The sequence below is a fragment of the Bombus huntii genome, chromosome 15, assembly GCF_024542735.1.
Source record: "Bombus huntii isolate Logan2020A chromosome 15, iyBomHunt1.1, whole genome shotgun sequence".
Classification (NCBI taxonomy): domain Eukaryota; kingdom Metazoa; phylum Arthropoda; class Insecta; order Hymenoptera; family Apidae; genus Bombus; species Bombus huntii.
Window position 1 is genome coordinate 6,644,108 of NC_066252.1, and position 10,435 is coordinate 6,654,542.

Sequence of the window (10,435 nt, forward strand, 5' to 3'; positions counted from 1 at the left end):
ATTCTCGGCAATTAGTGAAAATTCCTCTATATATGCCTTGTGTGAATTTCAAAATTTATAATAAATTTTATTTTTCATTTTATTCTATTCGTGCTAAATGTTTCTCGTTCTCGTTTCTAATGCAATCAAAAAGCAAACGAATTAGAAATACGAAATAAAAATATTTAACATCCTCTGTAACCAATGCATTTTACTTATCTTGTTACAGCTAATTGGATATTACTGCAATTTCATTTTTTACCACATAACCCATTTTCAAACAGAATAAGAAGGATTGTGAAAGATAGGTAAGATAAGTTACATTATTTACAGCGTGCAACAAGTACTCTTTATTATGATCAGTTTTCATGAGAAAACTTTTACTAAATAACTTAAAAATTATATATATATACAAAACTTTGTCTAAGTTAAATCTATATTCGACTTATTCAAAATATGTTTTACACTGTACTGGTACATAGCAGCATTGATTTTCTTCAGTTTATCGATCTCGTCCTTCATCTCGGAAAACTTTTTCGAGGTTACGTCCTCTGATCCGGCCATATCGATATTTTTTTCTGTGTACAAATCAAAATCTAAAATGTCTGTTGTATTTCGATCCCTTGAAATCACTTCGATGAAGCTTTCCTTTCCGCTATCGTCCGATATCCTATGTAAATTACATAGTTGTAAACGCGGCTTAAGGTTGGTGACCCGGAAATTGTCGTAGTTTTTCGCGAAGAATGCAGCGGTGATTGGTCCCTTGTGATCGATCGTACGAAGAATTTGACGACTCGCTATGTCCCAGACGTGAACTTCGCCGCTGGTCGAGCCCGACACCAGGTATCGACAATCGATCGATATCGATAATGATACTACGCTCGATTTGTGCCCCTGGAAAACTATCACTCCATCCGAATTTCCGTCATTCCGTACCTGCACATGATGCTCTATTCCACGTGGCGGCTCGTGCAAATTGAATCCATATATGTCACCGTTTGTGCAGCCCACGAATAAATCACTTTCGCGTGCGTTCATGGAAACGGAAGTGAGTGGCACGTCGAACACAAGGGTGAGCAATAGCAATCCGGAGCCTGGGTCGTAAATGTTGCATGTTCGATCGAGAGATACGGAGCACAGTCTTCCTCGCGCGCCAGCATGTCCAAATTGTAGGTCCTTCACTGGCAAAGAGTGATGAGAGAATGCGTGCAATGGCGTAGGATGTTCCTCGTTCAATACACGATACAACGACCACACGAAAATTAATCCGTCCTCGGCGCCACTGGCGAAAATGGAACCGTCTTTGCTGAACGTCAAACAGGTCACTGTCTGATAATGTTGCGATAAATTCTTTAACAAACGCCCGTTGCACAATTGCCAGAGGAATAGTTTTTCGGAAATGGCCGCGACCATGTAGGCGCCATTGGGCGTGCAATTCAGAGCAGTAACCTTTCCCGGTGTTGTCAGTCTCAGGTTAGATACGGGAGAATGACTGTTCAATGGCCAAACATGTATACGCGGTTTCGTTAAATCCGCACCCACTATATAACTGTCACTTAAAAGTTGAAGAGTTCTATGACTGAGAGCACCAGCATTTTTATAAGTCGATAAAATTGAACCAGTTCGGTGATCCCACACAGCTGCACTCCAATGTTCACCGCTACTGTCACTAGTTAAAATCACTTCTCTCGTGTCGGCAATTCGCGACATTTTTATTATAGTTTTATTAAACTTAAAAACTGATTATGGTTACTTTAAGTCTTAACATATTTTGGTATAAATCTTTTCGTTCGATTTAGTATTCTCTCGAGTCGAGTTCTAACTTTTCTGTAAACACGTGCGTTGCACTAGGTTAGATTTCCACCATAAACCATAGCGCTTTTAGAGCCACTAGTCGAGACTTATTTTAGGTAGTACAGAAACGATTCTATTGGACAGTATAACCTCTCAAGTATCATTCATTCCCATAAAATCTTTTGCTTAAATAATTATAATGACTGAATAAATTAACTTTCTTAACAAATTTTTTTCGTTTAGCGTATTTTTTGTGAAAGGAATAACTTATATATACAATAATATCATAATAATTTTATAATTGTATATATTTGATATATTTTATTATAAATAATAAACTAACGACGAAATTTTCCTTTACCAAAATCTTATTTCTTGATACTTATTTTCCATTCACTTACTTAAGATATGTTACATCATAGTAGGAAGTATCAATGTTGATGATTCATGTTTCAAAACAGATGAGTATATCAAGCAGAGCTTCCTTGACTGACCTTGAGAATAATAGTATTTATATGACATAATCCTAATCTTCGAAAATCGTTAGTAAAGCCTTTTTAAAAATTTGGTTTTGCTATATCAGTCTATTTTAGATTTAGATGATCGGTTCCACCTGATAACAAAACCGATAAGGGATTACTAGATCGTGAAGTAATATTTGTTTCAATTTTCTCATGGGCTTTCTCGATGATGAATTACAAGAGGTATCAAAACTTTGTCAAAATGTCGTTGATGGTAGCCGTCTTATTTCTTGTGTTTGTACTATGGTGCGAGTGGAAATAACGTAAGTTTACTTATAGCGATTATGATAACATAATTATTATGACTAACTATTACCAAATAACTTCCTAATTAATTCCATTATTTACAAACGTCATAGGAAGACCGAGTTCAAGACCATCGTCGTGTGCATACAGTTCGCGGAGAGCTATCCTAATGCTCCATTGTTACTTGAATTGAAGAGCAAAACTTTATCTGTGAAGTTACTTAAAGGTCTAACAGAAGTCTGTGAACAGGAATGCAAGAAATTGTTGGGAAAGGCACAGGTAAATATTTGAATCTACCAAATCGAACAATTTCTTATTTATATGAATTTACTACATGAATTTCAATTAATGCTGTAGGTGTTACCAATATTGAAATTTATCCGTAATTTCATTGACGAAAATCCTTTGATTTGTTGCTATGATGAAATCTCAACCATAAAAAAACTCTTGGGGGACAACGATGAAATAAAATTGAAACAAAAATATTCTTGTATTGGTTTGAAGATTAAGAAAGAGTTATATTATTTCAAAGCTAAAATCGATGTACCAGATAATTATCCAGTTGCCTGTATAAAGTATGTACCAATGACGACTAAAGACATAAACAAGAAATTTATATTTCTTTTTAATAATTGTTTTGTTTGTAGATTGGAAGATGTAGATACAAATTTTCCTCCACTATTTACACGCCATTTCACAGGTCAAGGAAGGGAATTAGCCAGACAGTGTGTAGAACCACCGCTTAGGAAGAAATCACACACTCCTTTTATTCCCTCACCATCCTTGGAAGTTGTTACATCTTTTCTCATACAGTATGTCTATTTATCAATGTTCATGTTATATCAATATCATTTTTACTCTTATTTAATATTTTCTTTTTGTGAATTATATCACCTAGATGTGTAAAGAGTTTGCCACAGGAGCATTGTCAGTCATGCAAACAAACATGTCTGCCAGAGAATCCAGAAAATGCAGAAACCAACGAAACTGCAGATATGCATGTAGAGAGACTTTACTGTGGACATTTGTTTCATCTACGCTGTCTTGTGACGTACATGAAGACTCCTCCATTCCATGGTAATTTCTATTATTGCATCGAATATCAATTGTCACATTAATGTAATGTAATATTAATGGGTAATGGTAATAATGTTTGACGCGAATATTTATGCAATTTTATATTTTTATGAATATAATTAAGTAACCTAAACAGCACTTAGTTTCATCTACTAAATATTGTAATAAGTACTTTGTTCCCGATATTTTACATATATTTATGTATTATATGTATTTTGTAGATTTTTATACACTTATATTTCCAAAAGAAGGCACACATCAGCATTTTAGTTTCAAATAATATTGTTTATTCTATTATAGGGGGTAAAAAATGTCCAACATGTGAACAACGTATCTATCATGAAAAATGGGGTGTAAGCGATAAGCTTGCAGAAGAACGTTGGGCTCATCAACAAGCCCGAGCTAGGGAACTAGCAGAGGTAGAAGATTTTTTCAACTGAAATCTACATTTCATTTAAATCATATCTCTAAGTGATGATATTTCCATGAAAGAGTGCAATATCACGAACAAAATATTGCTATGGACAATTAGGGAGAAATGAGTGGTGAGGATGGGATAACAAGTGTAGGAAAATTTTCAAAATAACATTATTTATAATTCCACGCGTATCTATGTTCGCGTACAAATGTATATAGGTCAGTGTTAAAAGAAGGTATTTTTAATACCGTGAAGTTTATTATGATATACACTAAACGGTTTATATATATGCTTTATAATAACAATTTGCTTGATACGGTGCTAATATTTCGCATTATTCAATTTTTTTTTTACTAAACTAACATTGTAAAATATTTGTAACATTGAAGAAAGAATTATTCGATGATTTTGTATAAATTTAGATCTTCAGTCATTTTTATATTGAATATTTGAATTTGTACTTTGAAATAACTAAAGAACTTATTTTATATTACACTGATATTGAAAAGACGTTTTAATTAAAATATTTGAAAGAAGAAAAATCAATTGGAAAATGCTGTTGATATACTACTTATCGTGCGTTAAAGTACTCACCAGTTCGGTTACGAAGTGCCTTTCCATGTTTCACTATTATGACGGGGATAGTACTGAATGTTACTTGTGCGTGTTGTAAAGTGCGTCCTCATATAGTTTTTAATATCTTGATGTTGAATTGAATTTAATTGAATCGTATTATTAATTAACTATCACAGAAAGATATAATATAATTTGTTAATAACTGACAACAATATTCAACCGTTAAAAACTTTCAATGTCGCGGATCGAATATTCCTCGTGCGAAAAAGGGCGCGATATTTAATGTACTGATTTCAGCGCCACTCGCGGAGTGCAGAATTAATCGATGTTATCGAAACGTCTAATTGCAATTTTTCAAAAACTCTTAAGGTTGGACACCTACTGTATAACAAAACAAACAAAACAATCAATTTTTACTAGTAACTAATAATTAATGTATGAAACAAAAACAAAGTATATTCTTTCTTAACAAAATTGTTTTTTACGTGGAATGACTTATACATTTTTATTTTTGATTGTAATAATAAATACTTGTGGAAGAATGTATTTTACTACGTCAATTTTATTCCAAACGAAAAATATTTAACTTAAAAGACATGAGAAACTCACGTGTATTAATAACTAATAATGTTCATGACTTTAATGGAGTTCTAAATGTAAATTTTTCTCATAATCGATAATCGAAAAATGGTCGATACGGTTTATAGCGGAACCATGGCGGAACGAAACATACAAGGTATTTATCGTATGTATCGAGTAGCTATATATACTCTTATGCCTTTGTGTACTTGTGACCGTGGTTGTGACATATTATATTGATCCTCGGTACCGACTACGATGATCCTCTATTTATCTCGTTCTCGTACTGACTTTCACGGCGTAGTTTGTGCGGACATATTTTTATTTGTTCCGTAGTTTGTCTTTCTGTGGACTGGCATTTTTTTCATGTACATTTTAGTCCGGTACGACACGGATGATAGTGTGTTTAGGTGGAGCCACGAAAATATAGAAAGGTAAACTTTTACGAGTGAACTGGTTATGATAACCTAATTTCAAAATCGTTTATTTGTTCTGAGTGGAGCCTTATATCTTCATTTTCCATTGTGGAATTATTGATCGAAGTTCGTCGAATTTCAGTTGGAACTCCGTTTTTCTTATGTAATTTTAAGTACATACAATGAAAAACATTCATTTTTATCTGAGTTATTTAATGTATTTATCGTTTCAATATCTTATTTGATAATGAAATGATAAATTAATTTTAATGTACAGTACTTAATTTTAAATGGCCTATACATCAGAATTTATAAACGTGGTATATATTCAATGAACTAGATTTTAATCTCGATTCGATAACTAAAGTAACGACATTATCGACTGTTTTGAATAAAAATATTTCTTCACCTAAGAACATTCTCTTATTGAAAATCATTTCAGGCAGTGAAATAAATCAGAAAACAATATTAATCTAATAATTTTCCATTCAGCAAGTGTACTTGCCAGTTATATTTAACTTGGTTACCTATACGATGTAATTACTTTAACATGATTGGCAAGGTTTTTCACGTAGATGCACGTACTTGGTTCTGGCAGACAGCCTGTCAGACTAATTCCCAGTTATCGATTCCACGCATACGTGGAAACGCACCGTTGTGTTGCATTCGTAGGGTGGGTGAACTGTGTCTTTCTTACACGCCGCGTCACCCAAAATATGTTACGAGAAATAATTATTACAGTCAGAATTCTGCATTCTACCAACTTTTATTATAAAAATTTCTCAGTCTAAACATTGTTGATTATTCCGTTTTATTCATACAAATAACTGAATAAGCAGTCTTAAATTATAATATTTTAACACGGTTGTAATATGGCTCCCAGGTCCTCTTGCATAATAATTTAATGATATAATTTCATTTAATAATATTAGTAAATTAACAAGGTACGTTATAAATTTCTCTTTCGTTTCAATCTTTATATTTTTATATTCAGTAAGATAAATTATTTTGAAAGTTGGAAAATTAACAAAATTTAATAAGGAAATTATTATAAAGGTCTCCTAAAACTTTTAATCTTCTTATCTATATTAACTAACAAATTAAATTTCAAATTTGCGAAATGAATATTGTTTCCTGACAATCAGGTCTAGAGTTATAATGATGCTTAATAACTTCACGATACAATGATAAAGGTAATTTCATGATACTACGCATACAATCAGAAGCTACAAGTTTTCTTCATTCATAAATTTTACTTCTAACATTTAATTTGTTCTATGACTAAACTTCTTAATGTTGTATAGAAAAATTTATCAACATAAATAATTTGTAACTTACAATTTACAAAATTTCACTAATAATATTAGTTTCATTGTGCAAGACGGCGACCTTTCATTACACTTAATTAATCATCTTTTACCTACAGAATAAATTGAATAATTTTGTCCTCTTGAATATTTGGGTGGGAAGGGCTATAAGTTCACAAAGTTGATAAAATTTAAAATTGTAAAAATCCATAAAATGCACGTGACATGCAGAAACGTATAAAATATCAAAAGTGTAGTACTCATTGTAATATTTAGTGGGAGAAATAAATTTTATAGATTCCATTTGCTTAATTGGGTACAAAGAAATAGGTATTTGCATAAAAATTCGCATAATTAATAGTAATTTATATTTCTTTAAATAAGTGTTATATCTTTAGTAATATGATTAGATGGATGGTATTGGACCCGTTTATGGAACTCTCTTGGGTGGAACAGTTTTAAGCAACAGTATAACTGTCCTCGATAGAGCGTTCCTCGCACGGCCATCGAAGAATTCGCGATTCCGATGTCGCGGCCGAATTTCGGGGATCGTCCTTGTACGCCGACGGCGATCTATCCCCCGGCTATGCATGTACCAGGGTCGTATTATACACACGATACACCTATAATTGCGCGTAGGGCAGCTTCGTCGTAACGCTTCGTGGATCGATAGCTGGGAAATGGCCGGAAGCCAAGTCCGACGACGTCGTTTCGAGTTTTGCCGTTGTCACTGTATGGGACCTAACCCCTTTCTTCAATGTCCCACTTGTATCGGCCACCCCCCAACGCAGAGCCCCTTCTTACACCCTTCTTCTTTCTTCTCAAAGCGAAACAACTTTCTTTCCTTCGAGATGCATGGAGATTGGCCATAAGTTATGTGAACACCTTGTTCGGTTTGTTTTAATAATAAACGAGATGTTAGCAGAATGTACGAGTTCCTGGAAAATTAGTAATCGTTAAATGTTAACGTTAGTAAATGTTTAGAACATTGGAATTTGATATTTTTATAGGCTGGAGTTTGTAGAATTTTTCATTCTTGATAGCTGCAATCTTTCAATTTTTATGCTTGTCAGAGTTTGGAATTTGTAAAATTTTAAATTGCCGAAGATCGGAACTTGTCCATTTCTAGAATTTCTCCAGGATGAAATGTCTCCAAGTTTAGATGGTTGTAGATTAAAATTTGTATGTTTCTGAATTTTCAATGATTGACAATTTAAGATGCTTATAGCGTTAGATAGATTGGAAAAGATTAAAATCCAATCCCAGAATATTTTTTGAAATACATTGTAACAAATATTAGCAATATAATAGGGTTGTTATGTATCTTCTGTTTTTCTACTGTTCTTTCGGTGAATTTAATGGGCACACAGGAAGCCTGCTACCAATTATGACATTCGAACGCGGGTTTAAAAGCAACAGCGGTTTTTTCACCTGCTCCCTCGAGAGTCTCGTTGTTTGTCTTTCTTTGTGTGTTCAATCATAGACGTTTGGGCGAGTCGCGACCCGGTCTGTGGAATAGGCGCAACGCGGGATGCCGCTTATCCCAGTTTCTTTAAATCCTCAAGGGCAGCAGCGAGGAAAACACCCCCTGGTGAAATAGCGATATCGAAATATGACGCAATGTTTAACCAATAGGGTGCACTACGGAATAATACATACATTGTTTTTTCTTCCTTCCGGCTCGTTTGTTCCCTTTATCTATTTAATTACAAGAAGATTTTGTTTCTTTTTCAAACAAAGTAAATACCTGTATTCTTGTTTTTAAGTACAGACAAAATGTTGCAATTTAATTATAAAATAATAACATCTGAACAATAGCAATCAAGATCAAACCAAATTTCTGTATAACACACATTATATATGAGCGCTAAGATCATAGTACTCTATATTGCTTCTAATTTTCATAAAATGGCATGTTCTATTATTGTAAAAAATTGATTATGTTTTTTAAAGAGATTGCATATTCCAGATTGCTGATACTTTTAAATATCAAATGTTGAAATATGTGAGTGAATCCACTAATATAATCGTCGATTTGAAAAATATCCCAGTAGAACTACACTTACTTTACTCGAGCTAAATTCCAATCTACATAAACGCCGAATGCCAAGAACAATTTTCTACATTATACACCAAATTATATTCTAAGCGGTGATATCATTTTCTAGCAATAATATGTTTCATATAATATATACATATGCACATACAAAGTTTCTAAGAGCATTCGAATACTTTTGTCAGTCACAGTGTATGAACGCCAAATGCCAGGGCCAATTTTCTACATAAATCAACGCCTCCGTGACGATATTCTGGCAATACCAGTGAAGAAACCAGGAAGTTGAATGAGTTCTGCAACGTTCAGTAGCCATTGGCAGTGACGAAAACATCAAAGACGCCGTACGACCTCTCTGTCTATCTCTCGTCCTTACACAGACCAACTAACCGTACATTCTAAAGAGTTCCCCCGGTCGCAGTAGGGAGGATTCCTTATCCTGGGGATCTGAAAGGCAACGGCTGGCCGCACGACGGAAAGAAAAGAAGAAAGGTGGATCGTGGCGCGTGCCACACGAAGGGTGACCACACCGTGGCTGCTTTTTATTTTGCGGAAGATCGAGTCCACGTATTCCTTTCACCATGGACAATGGGATCGTGCCCGTAGGACGTATCAACTCACAGCCGAAGGCAACGAGCATCGTAAATGATCCATAGAACACAGCTGCGCATGTCTTCCCATTTCCACGAAATTTCTTCCTTAAATGCGTGATTTTCAACATACGTCGCTGACCATCTTGCATTTGTTCGTAATACGATTGGATGGAAGAGATTTAAAAATTGAGTAAGAAAGATGAGGATAGAGAGAGAATTAAGAGACTGCTGTATGCAACTAAAGTAGCCAGCAAACTAATTCCAAGAGAGAAATCACGTACAGAAATTCCGATCTGCAAGTGAAGCAAGGCGAAGGAACGGAACGCCATAAACAAGTCTCTCGTTCTTAATCAGGACCATCTATCGTCGAAACGGCTTTCCAGTCGTCAGCACGCATCAAGAAAATCCATACTTCAATTGCTAAGGACACTAACCTCGTCGCTAACCCAAATATCACCAAACCAAATCTAAACTCTGATCACTAGACTGTGAATGTTTATGCAAATTCATATTTTTATGAACACGACTAAAGAAACGGGATCTAAGTAGGAATTTGTCCCACCAATGAAGTATTATAATTAGAATAGATACTGTACTTTCTCTGCTTCCATGTATTATCTATTATGTTTGTTGTTTCTTTATTATTTGAATATATTTGAATAATTTTGATATTCCTTATCTTTAGCCATTGCATGTGTTCTATGTATTTCTGTACCTTTAAACGTCTCATAAATACCAAAATATTCACATATTTTCAATATACGCATACATATATTCGGATCGGATATTCGGATGTTTGCCTGAAAATCGACAAATCACAGTTATCAATTCACCAACGAGCAAACTACCAGAATCGCCAGTCAATGAGTCAAGCAC

The 10,435-nt window shown here is 34.2% G+C and overlaps 2 protein-coding genes across 3 annotated transcripts; one reads left to right on the forward strand and one right to left on the reverse strand.

The window, feature by feature from the left end:
- Window positions 1-308: 308 nt before the first annotated feature.
- Window positions 309-1,867, reverse strand: LOC126873659 (WD repeat-containing protein 18). The gene has a single exon (XM_050634753.1). It carries the CDS (start codon window positions 1,687-1,689, stop codon window positions 403-405), a length of 1,287 nt encoding a protein of 428 aa, XP_050490710.1. The 5' UTR covers window positions 1,690-1,867; the 3' UTR covers window positions 309-402.
- A 308-nt stretch (window positions 1,868-2,175) lies between these two features.
- On the forward strand, window positions 2,176-5,157 carry LOC126873661 (uncharacterized). Of its 2 annotated transcripts, XM_050634756.1 has the most exons (7): window positions 2,176-2,280; window positions 2,357-2,557; window positions 2,654-2,819; window positions 2,898-3,115; window positions 3,188-3,352; window positions 3,439-3,617; window positions 3,918-5,157. In XM_050634756.1, exons 2-7 carry the CDS (start codon window positions 2,448-2,450, stop codon window positions 4,055-4,057), a joined length of 978 nt encoding a protein of 325 aa, XP_050490713.1. In that variant the 5' UTR covers window positions 2,176-2,280; window positions 2,357-2,447; the 3' UTR covers window positions 4,058-5,157. The 2 variants fall into 2 exon arrangements, with proteins under 2 accessions (XP_050490713.1, XP_050490712.1); XM_050634755.1 differs by having other exon boundaries at window positions 2,275-2,557.
- Window positions 5,158-10,435: the final 5,278 nt, after the last annotated feature.

What these genes read in the sequence shown, in the direction of transcription:
- LOC126873659 (XM_050634753.1), bottom strand. Translation starts at nt 1,689, where the DNA reads ATGTCGCGAATTGCCGACACGAGAGAAGTGATTTTAACTAGTGACAGT.
- LOC126873661 (XM_050634756.1), top strand. Translation starts at nt 2,448, where the DNA reads ATGGGCTTTCTCGATGATGAATTACAAGAGGTATCAAAACTTTGTCAA. An exon ending in ATGGTGCGAGTGGAAATAAC is followed by an intron (nt 2,558 to 2,653) that starts GTAAGTTTACTT and finishes CAAACGTCATAG; the next exon opens with GAAGACCGAGTTCAAGACCA. An exon ending in TATCCAGTTGCCTGTATAAA is followed by an intron (nt 3,116 to 3,187) that starts GTATGTACCAAT and finishes TTTTGTTTGTAG; the next exon opens with ATTGGAAGATGTAGATACAA.